This window comes from Eleginops maclovinus, chromosome 10 (assembly GCF_036324505.1).
Source record: "Eleginops maclovinus isolate JMC-PN-2008 ecotype Puerto Natales chromosome 10, JC_Emac_rtc_rv5, whole genome shotgun sequence".
Taxonomy (NCBI): domain Eukaryota; kingdom Metazoa; phylum Chordata; class Actinopteri; order Perciformes; family Eleginopidae; genus Eleginops; species Eleginops maclovinus.
In genome coordinates this window covers 11486772-11504068 of record NC_086358.1, presented here as the reverse complement: position 1 = coordinate 11504068, position 17297 = coordinate 11486772, and the positions used below count along the sequence as shown (strand labels likewise).

At 41.3% G+C, this 17297-nt stretch overlaps 2 protein-coding genes across 3 annotated transcripts in view; one reads left to right on the top strand and one right to left on the bottom strand.

Annotated features, from left to right (window-relative positions):
• Positions 1-17297, bottom strand: part of dock1 (dedicator of cytokinesis 1) — a 157038-nt gene that overhangs the window by 71797 nt on the left and 67944 nt on the right. The window lies entirely within an intron of this gene.
• Positions 1-17297, top strand: part of LOC134870775 (inhibitory synaptic factor 2A) — a 28260-nt gene that overhangs the window by 8871 nt on the left and 2092 nt on the right. For both annotated transcript variants that reach the window (XR_010166602.1, XM_063893166.1), the window contains exons 2-3: positions 1896-3135; positions 9276-9347. Coding sequence is in view for 1 of the 2 variants with exons in the window: in XM_063893166.1 (XP_063749236.1) it covers positions 1901-3135; positions 9276-9347 (1307 nt within the window). In the remaining variant the exon portion in view is untranslated. The remainder of the gene's footprint in view (positions 1-1895; positions 3136-9275; positions 9348-17297) is intronic.

Sequence of the window (17297 nt, the reverse complement as noted above, 5' to 3'; positions counted from 1 at the left end):
ATATCTTTCCTAATGTATTTTGTGACGGCTGTATTATAGACTGTTTCCACAAAAAGAGTTTGCACTGTTCTCCCTGGTTATCTGGACACACCTGTGTTGAGAATCAAACAAAACTGAATGCACCACAGCAATCTGCAATCTCTTAACCTGTCTGTGTGGGCATGCTACAATACTGGGCAATGTTTGGACATTTTCACGGGAGACTGTCAATTTGTGGAATTGCTGGGTCCATATGTCTGTAATATTTTTTTTCAGTTTTACCCGTGGGTTTCTTTTTGACAAGAACTTAAAAAAAAGAATTCTGAGCAAAACTCTTTGCTTTTCATGCTAAGCGAGCGGAGTAGCACCTTTCTAATTCTGGAAACATGTTTTATTCATAGAGAAAAAGTCAGAAAATTGCCAGGCCAGCTTTTGCAGAAAAAAAGCGAACTTTTTTGCCAACATACTGGCATAAAACTGCGTGTATACAAGAGACTATACATGTCTGTAAATGAGACTGTTAGATATTAGATGAGTTAGTCAAAGTCTGTGGCAGAACCTGAGACCAAGAATAACACAAAGTAATAATGTGATGAAGAGACAAAAGATCTATTTCATAGCTCCTGGTTAAGTGAACAGACATGTTTGAAAAATATTTGAAAAATAATTCCCTGTTGACAGAGAAGTCATGGCAGATAATCTTTGACTGGTAATCCTGAGCATGTGGGGTGTTTGCTTTGTGTAAATCAGGAGGCAGAAGGAGCATTATATATATAAATATATATTCTACAATTGGAGATAACCTTATTAAAAAAGAAAATCTCCAAATTAAGTGAAGAATTTAACAGATACACATATATATATATATACACACACCCACACACACACCTACACCCACATACACACACACACACACACACACACACACACACACACACACACACACACACATGTGTGTGGTAGTGGGGAAAGATAACATATGTATATCTCTGGGTTGGATTTTTCTCCTTAAGGGGTTAATATAAATGTCTTTTAAAAACAGTCTGTTTGCAGGTATTGTCCCTATCTTTTCACATTTCCTTGAATCTGTTCATTTAGAAAATGGAATAGTAAAGTGTGCACTTGCATATACTAGAAGACTAAAAATGTGCTCTAAGATAGTTTTTAATCCAACTTTTACTTAATAATTAACTGTGATAGGGAAAAGTCAGACAGTCAAGACTCCTGCTGAACCTAACGAACCATGGAAATTACCTGCAGACCTCATGCACTGCCTTCAGCATACTCAGCAGTATGCTGTAAGTGTCAACTTAGGGTACTTGAGTGTGTTAGAGTTTGTAAGAGCATTGACTGGAAGCTCCCATACAAACTGAGACACAAACACTGATTAACAAACACTCATCAAGTAGGAGAGGCGGAGGAGGAACTGGTAGTTTAAACTGGCAATGATAAATGAATGGAATTTGGAGTTATTGGTTTCATAGAGGAGGAGATTAAATACAACGGAAATCTGCTAAAATCCTTTTTAGCACATGCTGATATTGCAGTTTTTTTGTAAATAAACACAGAGGGATTGAAAACATTAAAGACCCTAGCTAACTGGCAATACAAAAGAAAAGGTTTACTTTAATCAGGCCGCCAGTGTAGGATGCAGAAATTATTATTATTTTAAAACTCAAGTATTCCTAATATACTTATTTATCAAGGGAACTAACCTAAAATAAATGACAAATCTGCTCCTTTAAAATAGACATTTGCTTTTCATGCATGTCTTTTTCAGAATATTCATTAAATATTTCCAAACGTTCCTCTGTTGGTCGTTTTCTGTCAAGTAAGATGTTATAGTCAGTCAAAGTTCTTTGTCTAAGCCATTTTATACAAATGATTAACACAGTGTCTTTCGGTATGCTTCTCAGGAAACATGGTGAGCAAGGAGAGTGGCAAATGTATGCTCACCAACTCAGAGTCTGACTCGGAGGCAGCGCCTTTGCCCTCGACCTCCCTGGCGCTGGAGGTGAAGTATTCCCTGGAAGCCAGTCGACAGGTGAGGAAGAGGAACAAGGCCCTGCAAGTGCGTTTCAAGGATATTTGTGAGGCACAAAACGAGCAACGGGAGGCGGAGTTACATGCAGCGGGGAAAGGTGGCAAGCCCATCTCATACAAAGTGGCGTATCGCAAATACATGACCGTCCCTGCCCGCCGATCCATCCCAAACGTCACGAGGAGCACAGGGGTGCAGACGTCCCCTGACCTGAAAAAACGCTATCAGACCTTTCCCTTTGAGCGCAAGAAAGGCCACACCCTTAAGCACGCGGCGGCCGTGGAAACTTATAAAGGTCAGAATAACGGTTTTGCCATGGAGGTCAAGCAGTCCAGAGCTGCTGAGCAGGGTTTAGATGAGGAGGAGGAGGAGGAGGGAGCATGCGGGGGGAGCGGAGTCCGTAGGACCAGGGCTCTGCTCCATACTAATGAGTGCATTGCCACAGTGGAGCAGCACACTGCACCTGATGGCCTGTGCTCTGACGCTCTGCAGCTCAGTTGCTCTGCAGACACAGACTGCCTTGCAAACACACAGAGAGGAAGCGGAGCCGGAGCACAGGCAGAGTACCAGCTCTGCAGTGTCCCATCCAAAGGCAGGACAGGATTACAACACAGGGAGGCCGATACAGACCGCTCGGCCAAGAGGCAGCTGCTAAATCTGGAGGAGGGCTCGTCCCGAACCCTGCCGGACAGGGCCTCCAAGGTTACCGGCCCCCTAGCCTGGAACTCCCTCACGCAGGTGGAGTGCCTGGACAGTCCGTCTGTGCGGAGCAAGCGGAAGAAAGCCCTGCAGCTCAACGGGCTGCAGAGTCAGACGCTACCCCGCTCCAGTGGAGGCTGTACAACACAGGCACAGTGCCACACAGGACAGCTATCAGCCCGGCCTCTACGGGGCATGGAGGAGCCTCTGACACCCTGCAGAGGTGGTGAGGCTGGTGGGGCACCGCCTGACCAAACACAGGAGGCCTGCAAGCAAATAGTGCCTATGAATCAGGATGGGGAGGTTAAAGCACAGCTCCAGGCCATGGAAAATCTCATCAGCTCCAGCCAAGAGACCATCAAAGTGCTGCTGGGGGTCATCCAGGAGCTGGAGAAGGGGGAGGCCCACAGAGAAGGGTAAGACATCTCACTTACAGCTTGTGATTTACACTAGAGATGCACCTTTTGACTTGTCCTCTCCCATTTCATATTCCACTGCAAATGAGTTAGTACAATACAAAATGAGTTCAAATCCAAATGACAGTGCGCTGTTTACCAAATTTAAAACTTGAAAAAAGTGAAACCAAAGATTACCTTAGCAACAGAGTGAAAGGCCAGCCATGAATTAAGTGATTGAGTAAACACTTACATAGACTAAGAAACGATGAATCAGACACTTAATCTGTCTAAAAGAAGAATATTGGGGGGGGCTTCTGATGTAACAAACGTGATTTTTGCCTCCATACTCCATAGTGATGTCCGGCACACATTAGCAAAACAGAAAACACATGTCAAAATCAGAGACACTGGGCCCAAGACTCAGCATGAGCAGAACAAGTCCCCTCTCGACGTGTCACATTATTCTAAATCTTAAGGACAGGCATGTACGCGTGACAGCTGTTCAGCAGAGCCCTATGTTTTTAAAATTAGATAACAGCTGCATGAAGCCGAGTTGATGTGGCTTTCACCTGGATGTGCCAAAAAATGCCACTACAGATATGACAGAGCTTCTGCAGAACTTATTAACAGACTACACATCGTACCAGTTTGGGCACAAGTCGTGACCCATTGTGTGAAATACTGCCTTTATGGATCTGGCCTTCAAACCATAGTAAACCCATACTGAATATGTCAAAATATAAGAATGTCATTATCATGATGCTGAAAAAAATATCATTCCAAGGGGAACATTCAATCATGGAATTATTCTCTCAAGTACTTTGTGATAAGAAAAACTAGAATGTTAACAAATGGCCTCATCCAGCTGCATGCTTTGATTATTTAGTAGGTCCAAGGCCTTTGAAAAAACTAATTTACTGTCCAATGGATACTGAGTATCTACACGGGTGGCAGAAATATAGGATTGTCTGTCCAAGGGGATGAGGCAAACAAAATGGCCAATTTGTTGAGTGAATTGCTGGGCCTCTGCACTCAGATCACTATCTGGTTTGACCAGCACCGTGGAGAGGTATGGAGTGAGAAAATGCATATAATCAACATCATAGCAACCTGGAGTGTGTTGGAATTTACCACAGAGGTACACATGTCAGTCTTCTAGCCTCACAACCACAAAAGTGTTTGAAAGCAACTCTCAATATCAACTTGACTGAATGACGGGGTAAAAGTCCTATTCAACAGGGATTGAGCAAAACACAGATCTTACAACAGTGTGAGCAATTATCCTCCTTCAATCTTTCACAAGGCAGCTTTAATCTCCTACCGCCAAACTCATAAAAAGTGTGTTGTGAGTGGAAAAAGTGTGCGGACATGTGGTGCTGTGATGCCAAGCACATCTGGCTTATCAGATGTGTCTAAAGTGGCAGGTGGGGGAGGAGAAGAGAAGAAGAAGAAGAGGCTTTACTTGTTAATAAAACTGAGTGCCTACTGTTTAATGGTGCCATCTGGTGATCAAGAAACAATCACATTGTCTTTCCATATGTTAATCGTAAAACTCTATATTTGGTTAAACAAGTTTCAAGGCTTGCAATCTGAGCCCAACTGACCCTCTACTTTTTACTCCAGTTTTAGAATCGAGCCAAGCCAACGACTCTGACCCTGCTTAAGTCACACTACATTAGCTTCAAGCTCCCCTCACATAAATGTCACTGATACAACAAATAAGAATGCCCTCAGGCTGTCGGTGAGCTTGGTGCAATTATCTTATGTATAACTGCTTACGTTATATGACATTTTTCATGTTAAACACACACAAAACAAGTTAAGTGAAGGCTATGGAGTCATGATAAAAATAAGTGAAATGTTACATCGATATCCTGAATTACTCAGTTACTCTACATCGAAAACCTGAAGTTTCTATGGTTAAAAAACAGACAGACAGGCAAATCTGTTTAACTGTTGAATCAGAATGTTAGGCTCTGTGATTGGCAGTCTAACCATAATGCTCTGTTTTAATTACAGTACACTTTTTTTCCTTTGGGTACAAAGGCTAATACCTTTTGATGAATGACCTAGAACATGGTTACTTTGTAATGATTATTCAACTTAGAAGAGCTAATTGAAGTCACCTGACATTGTATAGGCAGAACATGACTTTCAAACCCCCTCTATGCATGCAAGCACACATTCATATATATCCCTGATAACAGCAGCATACAATACAACCCAGTGTGAAGGGTGCGCTGCAGTTCTAAAGAACATCATTGGCTGCATCCAAAAGGTACAAAGCTCAGGAAATAAAGATGCTGCATCATCATCCAGTAAGGGCTGGACCCAATTAATCACACTCATGGGGACTTGTTGCTAGCCTGTCTATTAACATTGTATATGTGTTTGTTTTAAGGCCTTTGGACTCCCACCCACTCAATGACCTTTGGCAGGGCTCACCTAGTAGCACATGGGGGGTTGGGTGGATAAATATACTGTTGATGGCAGTTTTGGCTTAACTCTCTCCAGGGAGGCTTGCCGAAATGAGATCTGCTCTTTTATTTTCTCTTATCGACTCAACAAGAAGGGTGGGGAGGAACGAGAGATGGAAGCAGAAAAAGATCTAGACATTACGACAAGACATAGAGAGCATAAGGGTGAGTTATTCAAAGGAGCGGGCTGCCCGTGTATCGCATCGGCAGGGTATTGATCGACTCACCTCGATGGAGTGTGGAGAGGGCCTTGAACCCTCCCAGACTATTTCTGGTAATGGCAAGCTCCTAAATTACAATGCTCCAAGCTGCAAACGTCCCTGTATCACTGCACTCTTGTCAGATTGTCTAAAATTGACGACAGCTTTAAATAACTTTAAATAAATAAAAAATCAACACCTCATAAAGAATATAGCACTAAAAGGAGTAGATTAGGAGTGGAAATGTATGATAGTGGTCAGATTTTTTGGTGAGCACCTTATGAGCACAATACCTGAGACAGAGTCAAAAAGAGTCCTCCCCTACTACTTCAAAGATTAGGATGACACTGAAATGTTCATGTCAGCTCATAAACATCAATGAAAAGGTGAATTCAGTGACTTTGAACAACCATTAGTTTAAGAAACGACAGTGATTTTTGGTGAAAAGGTTTGGATGAATAACTAAGAAACAGTGAAATGTTGTCACTTGATTTTTGTAGTATTCGCTCAATGATTTCTGCCTTGACCCAAACACAATGGAGGTACCTGGAATTTGATTTGTGGCACTAAAAGCATTAGAAAACTTCATCTGAAGAGCAATATCTCCAACTAGTGATGACCCACAGACCTCACTGAACAGTTGTGCAGTTTCCAGTGGCGGGCTGTGCATTTCACACCTAGGCCTTCAGTGATGTCCTACACAGTCCTACCTGAATTATTCCACCTCTTAATACCATCATTATGACGCCATGGCTCTAGAAACTATACATTTAGACAGAAACGCAGTATAACCGGGCGTTGCATCACCTTAACATAGTCAAGTACAACAGAGTTATATTAATATTTCTGAAGCATTTATAATGAATACATCAGCATTTACAGTTAACTTAATTAATCAGATTATCTGACAAACCTTGACACCTGTGTCTGTCACATAACGCAAGACAAGTGCCAGCTGTGCTACATTACCCACATCTGACGTCTCGTCCACCATAACAGCGACAAAGGGTGCTTTTTTAATCTTCATTTTGATCTCTTCTCCCATCACTTCAGCAATAGCATAAATCAGGTCGTTTTGTATTTTGCCTGACGTCCCAGTAAACATGTTGTTTGTGTACAGGTGGTAATGCAAATCTGTGTTGTTCTCAGCAAGAAAAGAAAGAAGCTCCACGTAGTTTCCTCTGTTTCTGGACTCGGCGCTTTCATCGTGTCCCCTAAATGGAAGTTCCTGTTTACCCAAAAACAGGAAACAATCAATCAGTCTTTCAATATTTCCCTATTTTTGTTCACCCTTTCGTTGTGGAGCTCCGTTTCCCTGCGCACTTGTTCGTTGAGCTGTAGATCCACTCGGGTGTCCCCAAAGGTTTTCAAAAGCACCAGTGCTTCCAAGTGCCCAGCTGTGCTTTGGTGTCTCGTTGCTGCCTTGGTTAGACAACTCAAGTTTGCAAATTTAGTGTGGCTCCAAACACCAAATCGATCAGTTGCAAATACCAGGCATTCCCGCAGTACAATTTGCAGTGCCTCTCGGAGGCTGTGAGCCAGGGCTCGCTCGTAGTTGCCCTGCTGTGCTAGGCTCGCTAGGTGGAGTTGGTCGTTCCCTTTCAAGATGTGTAGCTTTAGCTTAAAAGTTCGGATTGCGAAATGGCTCTGTAACTTATATTTCTCTATCACCAAAGATCTCTATCCCGTCAGTGTGGGTGAAGGAACGAAGATGAAGCATGAAAAGATCTAACAATTAGACAGACATGGACAAAGGTGAGTTATTCTAAGGCTGGCCTAGCCGTGTATGCATCGCGGTATCTGATCGACTCTCCCTCGATGGAGTGTGGAAGGGCCTAACTCCACATATTTGTAATGGCAGCTCTAATTACAATGTCCAGCTGCAAACTCCCTGTATCCTGCCACTCTTCGATAGTCTAAATTGCGACAGCTTTAAACTCCACTTTAAATAAATAAAAAATCACCTCACTTAAAGATATAGCACTAAACGGATAGTTAGGATTGGAATGCTGAAGTGGTCAGATTTTTTGGTAGCACACTTATGGTGCACAATACTGATCAGATCAAAAGGTCTCCTACTACTTCAAGATAGGCCTGAAGTTCTTCAGCTCAAAACATCTGAAGTATTCAGAGCTTTGAACAACCATTAGCTTTAAGAACGACGTGATTTTGTGAAAAGTTGAGAGAATAACTAAGAATAATTGAATTGTACTGATTTTGTAGTATCGTAAATGATATCGCTTGACCAAACATGAGGTACTAATGTGCAGTTTCACTTGACACAATGAGATCTGCAGATTGTCCAGAGCAACAAGGACATTGTTTCTGGAAAGATATGTTACTATTATTAATCATTGCTGTCGGCATCTCTAATCATTTTCCATTGACATCCATTATATTAGGGCAAAGACATGAATCTGGAACATCTTAAAACCTGGACAAAACAATTTCAACAAGTTTCTTTTGATAAAGAGTGTGTTTTTTGCTGCAACAAACTCAGCTTCACATATTTCATAACAGTCTTACAAAATGACATTCAAGTAGTTTGCAGGTTAATTAGCCTGGTAAAACAAAAGTCATTCTAAGTTCAGACTAAAAATGGCTTTGTTGGCATGAAACCTGGGTAAATATCAGCTACCAAAAGACTAAAAGTTGAACTGGGTTTTCAACACTGCATTCATACGTCTGGATAAAAAAAAAGCAAGCAGCAGAGCCCATGCCATTGATGAAGTAAGGCTGCGGTACTTCCAATGTAATGTGTCGTTAATTATAAGAGGAAACTATGCTGCCAATCAATAAGCACATTTCCACATGATAATCCAATAAGAGAACCATTGAACCTTTGAAGCATGAAATCAAGTGGTTCAATTCAGGGCCATCACCTGGTCTTTAGCTGCCCCCTTGAGAAATGGGGGTCTATAATGGGATTTCATCTCAGCACCAACTGATAAACTGACAACATAGGGACACACAGGATATAATATAATAGGATATTGATGGGTTTATAATCAATATTCAATGATTGGATTTGTATAGTGTGAGAAACTAAAACATTGATATTAGGATAAGCAGTTTTCTCACATCTATATCTAAAAATGTAATTCATGTTACTTGATCAATAACTAAAATAATCCTTAATTTCACCCTAACCTATTTTTCTCATTATATGAGAACATTTGTAATGTAGGTGAATGGAAAAGTAACAATCCTGTCATATCTACTGCTTAAAAATCATTCTCTATTCTACTTTGCCTTATTTGACCTAAAAAATCTGTCAACCACGGCTAATTGCCGACACTGTGCACTTTCTGCCCTGGCTGCTGGACACAGGCCACTCAGGAGGGCAGCATGACTCCTCATCAACCTAATTTACTCGGGTCCTGCTAACGAGGGATGACAAACAAGATGGGAAAGGAAGGTGTGAGGGAGCAGCTTAACAAGTCCTGTAATTACTCATTCACAACTCTTATCTTCCTCGCAGACTCTCCTATCGAACTGGACAGGACACGGCCAACTGCGACACATGCCGGAACAGCGCATGCATTATTTACAGGTGAGTGGCCATTCCTCTTCAAAGACACGATGATCCAAATGTGCCCTGTCCTTTCTCCTTGAGGGAAAGTGAACAGGTGGAAAAGGGATGTTGTAGAGGAGCAGGGGATGCAAGACTAATGTGGCTGCTGTTAATGAGCACATGGGGACGTGTGACATTTACACATTGCTTTCTCTCTCTAGCTATGCATCTCATCTGTCAGATTTCCCACACAGCTTCACTCACTGAAGGGTGTGAAGCAGGAATAGGGTTAACTGGATTAAAATACAAAAGGGCACACGGTAGAAAAGCAGAGAGGATGCATAAAATGGAATGAGTGAGCACAGAGCAGAAAGGTGAAATTAATTATCATCCGAGCATAATAAATGAAGTTGCCAAGCCAACTGAGTTTCAGCATACTTTCAGATTCAGTTCAATTGATTTGACAACCAGTACAGGCGTTTGCCAAAGTCATTAGTCTACCCTGGTACACAGTACTCTCTCTATGAATGGTATGTCAGTTGGTGAAAATGTCTACCTTGGATTTGTGCATGAATGTGTTGATAAATGTGAAATGATGTCCAGACAAGAAGTCGATTTAACAATTAGTCGGCAGCAGAAAATATATTGAGTATTGAACTGTTTCAATAGCTTTTAAAGAGAAAGTGAGATGTGAGACTTTGTTGTGACTTGAATCTCTTCCAGTTTCTGACAAGTTGTCCATTTCAGCTGTCAGAACTTATGATGAGAATCGGTCAATATAATTTGTTGTAAAAAATAGCTGGTGAATCAGAAACAGCTAAATGTTCCTCTTACATGCTGACTGTAACCATTCCAAAATGCTGATGTTTAGCAGGTTCATTCTTTACTATGGTTACCATCTTTGCTGAAATGTGGGTCATTGCCCAAAGTATTGGATTTGATCTGAACTAATGTAGCTTCTAGATAAAAGGTCAAGGGATCACCAAAGTCATTACAAAATATCCTTTAGGGAGTTTGAATAACTGCACATCCATTACTGACAATCCATTATGAAGTTGTCAAGATACAGCAGTTGTCTGTAGTTCACAAATGGAAACCTCAGTGTGGCACAAGGACAACATTTTATGGGATCAAAGTTAGTAGTACACTTCCTCTGGGCATCATGAATGTCATGCTAATCCATCATTCAAAATGTATTGAGTTATGGACGTTTTTCTTCTTGGTGACTACTTACACTCAGAAGCAGAAATGTATAGAGACTGAGGGTGAGAGGGGATCAATACAATGGTTTAAGAGGATACGGTTTGCCTCAGTTATCAATGCACTTGAAAATACCCAGTTAATTAATTTCCCCTCTACTGCTCCCAATAATTGATAAGCCCCTAGCTTAACTTCATCAGCTCCTGAATCGGATCAGTTTCCTATTAAATTACCAGCACCTCTGCATGGCCAAGGGCTGGACAACAAGAACGGTTGCCTTTACAACGAAACAGCAATATGAAGTGAGCGGAGCTGAATTATGCCATATAATGTGAAGGACACTGCAAGAGCACAACCTGGCATGGGGGAATTAAGGGGCAATGGGTTCAGAACAGGGTCAAAGGATAGATGACATGGGACAGACTGCTGAGATGGGAGCTCAGCTGGTATTATAAATTAGTCAGCAGCATGTTTAATGGTAACTCTGTGTGATTTGGCCCAGGGGAAGAGAAGGCCCTGCTCTCTGTGCTCTGGCTGCCAGAGTAAAGACCAACTGTGCTTGCCCCGCTGTGCCCGCCTCTGCGACTCTAGAGACATTCGCTAACCATCTTCTGAATCTGCACAAACTGCAGCGTGATAACGTGTCTAAATATATTTAGACGTGTCATTCCATTTTGAGGTTATTTTTCTCAAGATATTCTTGGCAGCTCAGCCTGTACCTAAAACTGGTGTTAGGAAAGGTGTTTCATTTATATATCGGCATGACCAGTATTCCCAATGAGGGATTTAAATATGCAGAACACAGGCTGCAATAAAAGCTATGATTAAGTGTGGCCATTTGAATATGAGCCGATCATTTATACGTGTCATCCGTCTTATCAGGATTTTTCCATACCTGCTCTGTGAAATCCCCAGAGAGAATGCGATTGAATGTTATTGAAAAAGGGGTCACAGACCAAACCAGGTCAGATTTGGCCCTGTACTTAATTTGAGCTCACACCAAATGTCTTCAAACCAGCGCTTTACAATATCTCCACATTTTGCTCCCTAGATCTGCCACAATCAATTGATATGCTTCAACCTCAGAGGGAGTGCACAAAACTGAAACAGAAAAAAACTCGCCGGCACCTGGCAAGGTTTCAACTTCATAAAGGGCAGAAATTCCTAAGTGTGATGTTTGAAATATATTACATTTAACCAAGTCCTCCTTTAAGAGACTGGCTCGGCATGGTAAATTGTGTTGATTGGACACAGAATCAAAAATAACAGTTGTTTTCACACAGGCAGGAGGATTAAATGTCAATCTAATTACTTAGATCTCCATGAAAAAAACCTCTCCGGAGGTGGAGGAGCACAGGATAGGAAGCAGAGCTGATAGAGAAACAAACACTGTATGTGGAAAGTAAAGCTGTCTATCAGGGTATATCAGGCATATACGTCTATAAATCATTTTAACTATCCAAGTTAGGACGCAGCCATGCATTCTTCAGCATAATCAATTTGTCCAAGGGTTTATGGCATCATCACAGATCCCATCCTTAGCATAACAACTGTACCAGATCAATACGTTGCTGAAGGCGGTAGGCATGGATTTCAAACAGAATACACAAGCTGCTGTTTTCTGTTGTCCTTGTTTGGTCCCACTTCATTTTAAAATCATTTTGAACTTTCTTTTATCCTCCTTCTGTAACTTTCTCCCTCTATCTCATCGTTTCTCCTGAATACCTTATCTCCTCCCATTATCTGACTGTGTGTTCAAATGAACTACTCAATGCTTAATACAACGTACATGCCATTAAGACAGAATTGTTGAGAAAGGGATGAAAAGATTACTGTAATTCATTCCATAATTACAGATGATGTAATATCTGCTCCTGAAGGTTGGGAGGAACTTTAAATTGAAGTAGTCTGACAGTAAGCAAGACAGACAAACAGAGAGAGAGGCTGGTTGGGGTAAAAAACTAAACAGACATGATGGTGCAGAAGGAGAAAAGCTGAGGATTTGAAAAGCATTCCACTTTATTTTACAACCCGAGGCATTAAGTCGTGATGGGTCTTGACGCAGAAACCCTGTAATCCCATTTTCCTCACATTGCATTTAATGGGCTAATGTGCTGATCAAACAGGAAGATAGATGTAAGTGAATGTGATTAGGGGAGGCGATTGGGGAGGTCCCCGACACTGGGTGTCATTGTTCACAAAGGACTATCACTGTAATTTTGTCATTAGCTTGCGATTAATTCAGCAACAGCTCGTCATTAAACAACTATCTGATGATAAAACAGTATATAAATAACACTGCGCTGTGCTAGTAATATATTATTGAAAAGGAATGGGTGTTTAAAAAGGGGGAAAATCTCCCATCTATTGTGCAAGGCTATGAAAATCAATTAAGCGTTGCTAAAGGCTGGAGAGCTGATTACATTAGAACACATGGAAAAGACGGAGCAGCAAGGCTGTCCTGATGCACGACTCTGCTGGGGGAAGATATCTCTTTTTGTGCAGGCATAATGATGTTTTCCAACATGGTGACAAGCCGGTTTCCATAGCTACAAAAGTGATCCTCGGTAGGACAGACAATGTGAAGGGACAGTGAGGTTCGTCAGGGAGCGAACATTCACACCCGCGGAAGATAAAGCAACAAAAAAGCAGGCGGGGTGAGAATGTGAGACAGGGAGACACGATGAGGATGAAGGTGACGAGGAGAGATAAAGTCTTGTTGATGTCTGAAGTGGGGTAAAGGGCAGGTGTGTGTGTGTGTGTGTGTGTGTGTGTGTGTGTGTGTGTGTGTGTGTGTGTGTGTGTGTGTGTGAATTATTTTGAACTTTTCTTGGACATACACTGTCTTCTAGAGAGCAGGAACATGACAGGAAGCGAGTGGGAGTGAGTGAGTGAGCGGGATACAAAGCAAGAAAGGTTAAAGACTGACAAGATCCAAAGTGCCTTCTTCAATTTGTTCTGATCCCACAACCAACTCAAGGGAGTGGCGGCTAGGGGACATAAAGATGCCAACAATATTCACGTTTAGCCAGAAAGGGAAATCTAAATGTGGAGCAACACATCAGGCCTCGTGACAGTTTCATAAGGAGGTGCTGGTAACTGGGCCGCGTAGAAACGGATACATGTTTTTATTAAAAGGCCTTTGGAGTACGTTTCAAAGATCAGATGATTATCTTTTCACTTTATTTTTCCCAAATGAAGTTATGCAGATTTTCTGACATTTAAATTGTGTTGCTATGCTGCTCCCAAGATGAATGTCACGTCACCTCTTCTTTGTATGATTCTCCTGGCAGAAAGCTGCATATTTGATAAGAGCAGCACATTTAATTGGTAAATTTAGCTCTGACAAAGATAACACAGGGCAAGATTAAATAATCAGCTACCAGGACCACTGTTGATTTGAGAGCACCGGGAATCTGCTGGTTCTTCAAATATGTACACTGAGGGTCTTCGAGGGGGTGTCTTTATGGAGTTAGTGTGACTGCAATACAGCTAATAAAAATAGTAAAAGCAAAGATAGCATGTGAAAGGGAATTCAAAGGATGGAGCTGGATGCTGATTTATAACGTGACATCACATACATTATGAACGGGGATAAATGGTTTAAACGATGTGTCAGATGTGGGATGTAAACATGTGCTAGAAATGCAGATTTACAAACAGAGGGTCTGCATATTAGCTCTGATGTCAGTTTCTTTTATCTTTGGAAAATTCGGTCATGACATTTGTGCTTGACTGAGCAGTGTAGCAAGGGATCTGACAATAAACATGGCAGAGAGGAAGGGATTGGCATGCATCAACGCTTGAAGCACGATTTCTAATGTTCTGCTCTCACATTCCCTGGTCAATGCCATTTACTCAAGATCTGAAATTATAGCTGAAGCTTAAACAAACTTTACTACACAAATGCACAAGTGGTGTGTATCTTAACCAATTAAAGTCACATTTCTTTATTTTAAGTACTAAGAAAAAACTAAAGTAGTTTAAAGCCTTTGTGGTTATTGTTGTAGCGACTCATTTGCTGTGTTTATTTGATCACATTGATATAATAGTTAATAGTTAATGTAGTACATATTACAAGACTTAAGAAAACAATTAAGAGACCATTTCAGCATTATCATTTTCTCTTGTTTTATTATGTTTTTGAGTTAAATGATTGTTTTTTATTCTACTGACATTTTTTCTCTGTGTTGAAATTCAACAAACACTGGAATGGCTGCCATACATGTAGAGATAAAGATTTAAGAACAATTTGGAGTGGTCTCTTAATCCGGAGCTGTATGTAACAATTGAAGATTATCTGCTGGTTGTATCAATATGGTTAAATTGCTGTGTCCTTGCAAGGCAGGACCCTCGAGCGGTGGATGCACAGCAACAACGGTATCAGCATTATTAGGCTTACACTGCAGAGCGGGGAAAATCCTATCACTGTGAGAGTCAGTCACACTTTCTTTGTGTGAAGAAGCAAGAAACAAATCCTGCAAAATCAGCAACATTAAGCTACAGTTCTTCACGAAAAATGCACACCGATTACTCCTTTGTGGTCTTAATTGAAGTTTTTTACAGGAGTGAGAAAAAAGGACACTGAAATACTCTCACACTGCTTCACTGCAGAATGACACCAGCACACACTCATTAGACTCTGACAAACACACCGTCATTGATCACAGAGTCCTTTGATGCAGTGTTACTCCAGTTATTTGATCTGCAAGAGCCTGTTAATTTTTCAGCCCATGAATTACATTTAATGTGCGAGTTTGAGTTTGACTTCAGAAGACACCGTGATCTTATTATAAATTATGGTGGGGAGGGCCGTGTTCGCACAGGACGTGCAGCTCCCTGGGGCATGACCAAAGGAAATAAAACATTCTAAAACTGGTAGAAAGGTCTGACACTATATAGAACCTAGAGAAGAGAATTAACAGCAGGAGAGGATCAATAAAGCGATAAGATAGTGTAAAGATAATCTCAATCAAAGGTTCCTCTTTCCTGGCACTTCCTGTCAGCTCAATGTTGGACCAGTTGAATGCCAGAAAGAGTAAGTTGAAGATGGGGTAAAGCAAAACAAGGCATGAATGACCTTTTTCTAGTCAAGAATAGATTACATTTTGAAGACGTTACTGAGCTGAGTTAGACACATTGATCTGGCCAAGCATCAAAAGTCATTGTTGCAAATTATTTGTAGTCTAGTTCAGGTTTACACATATTAACACCTTAATTTACTTTCACACACAGAAAAAAGAGCATGAACACAAACAGCAACAGACCTCACCCACGGTGAATTGGATTTATAGATTCACACCAGTGTAATTAACAGCCTGTGATTTATTGCTAATAGCTGCAGTGTTCTTGGCCCCGTCTGAAGGCTGAGTCAAAGAAATGCAAAGTGCTGAGTGTCTGCTTCAGCACCCAATCATTGCACCTACATTTATTTGTGTTCATCTTATCAATTCCAAAAGCATCAGAGTGCATAAAAACCGAGGTATTTTACTTTGAGGCTTTATTTGCAATCGTCCCACTTTCAGACTCTCATGTGTAATGCCTGGAAATGATTATTTGGCAGTGCCTTGATGCAACTGACAATAATCTGCACGACAGCTCACATGCAAAACTAATCATCACTAACTTCCAGTACTTTGTAATGAATATCTATTTAATAAAATGTTCTCTCAAAAAAACATCTTGTGTAGCAGCGGGCAGGGATGCCATGTCTTTCAGTCAGAGCGGCGTCTGGCTGCCCGGCTCACCTTGAGTTCTGCATAATCTCTCACTGTGTAAAAGGCAGTGTCTGCTCTAGCCAGACAAACTGCAGTATTCATGAAGTGTGTCCTGCTGCCGTGATGCAAGTCTGTCCGACTCAGTCTGGTGGCTGGAAGAAGCTTTAGCAGATTAAAGTTCCTCTACATTTAACACAGCTGAGGCTGTAATCTGAGTTTCACTTAGCAGAACCTAGCAGTCAGATGTGTGCGGGGGTGGGATTACAATGATGGCTGGTCCAGATAAATCCCCTAGCACCCTGGAAAATGTGGAGTACACAGAGAAGGGAGAGAATGTGTTTGTGTACAACTTGGCATCCATATCTTTGCTGATGTTGCAATTGTGTACATGGGTCACATCAACATAAAATAAAGCAAAATCCTAAAAAGCTTAGGAGTTGATCTTCAGCTCAACACCCCCTCTCCAGAGAGCAAGTACTCCTCACTGGGAAAAATACTAATGGGCTTCCCTCTTGCTTTATGAATCACAATAAGAAAACAAATAACACAACCACCACAGCGGTGGCAGCAGCCAAAGTGGGCAGCCAGATGTAATTAAACGCAATCAAAATTGGGAGATTTTAAAGGGAAATAAGGATGGCGTAATCCATAAAATATAGGTCACTACAGCGGCTGAGCAATGCTGTGACAGATGCCTGTGCAGAGGTCAATGACAAGAGGCCAAAATGTAGAAACTTAATATGGTTAGAGGCAGAGTGTGGCAGTCAAAACATGTCAGGATTAAAAGAAGCGTGAAGGGGATGGGACCAGGGTGCTTTCAATGTTGATAAAGGAAGAAAATACACGGTAAAATCCAAAGTCAAAGTAAAGGTTGGTTAAAACAATCCATGTTTTCTATTGCAGAGAACACAAGAGAAATATACCAATTATAACATTATACACCTTGAATGTGAAAACTTATGCAAACAAATGCTATCTCAGATTGGTATGTATAGAATGTTTTGCACTAGCATTTTGATAACGTGGTATTAATAACAGCGTGTGATAACATTTGATCTGATTTTGTGTCTGT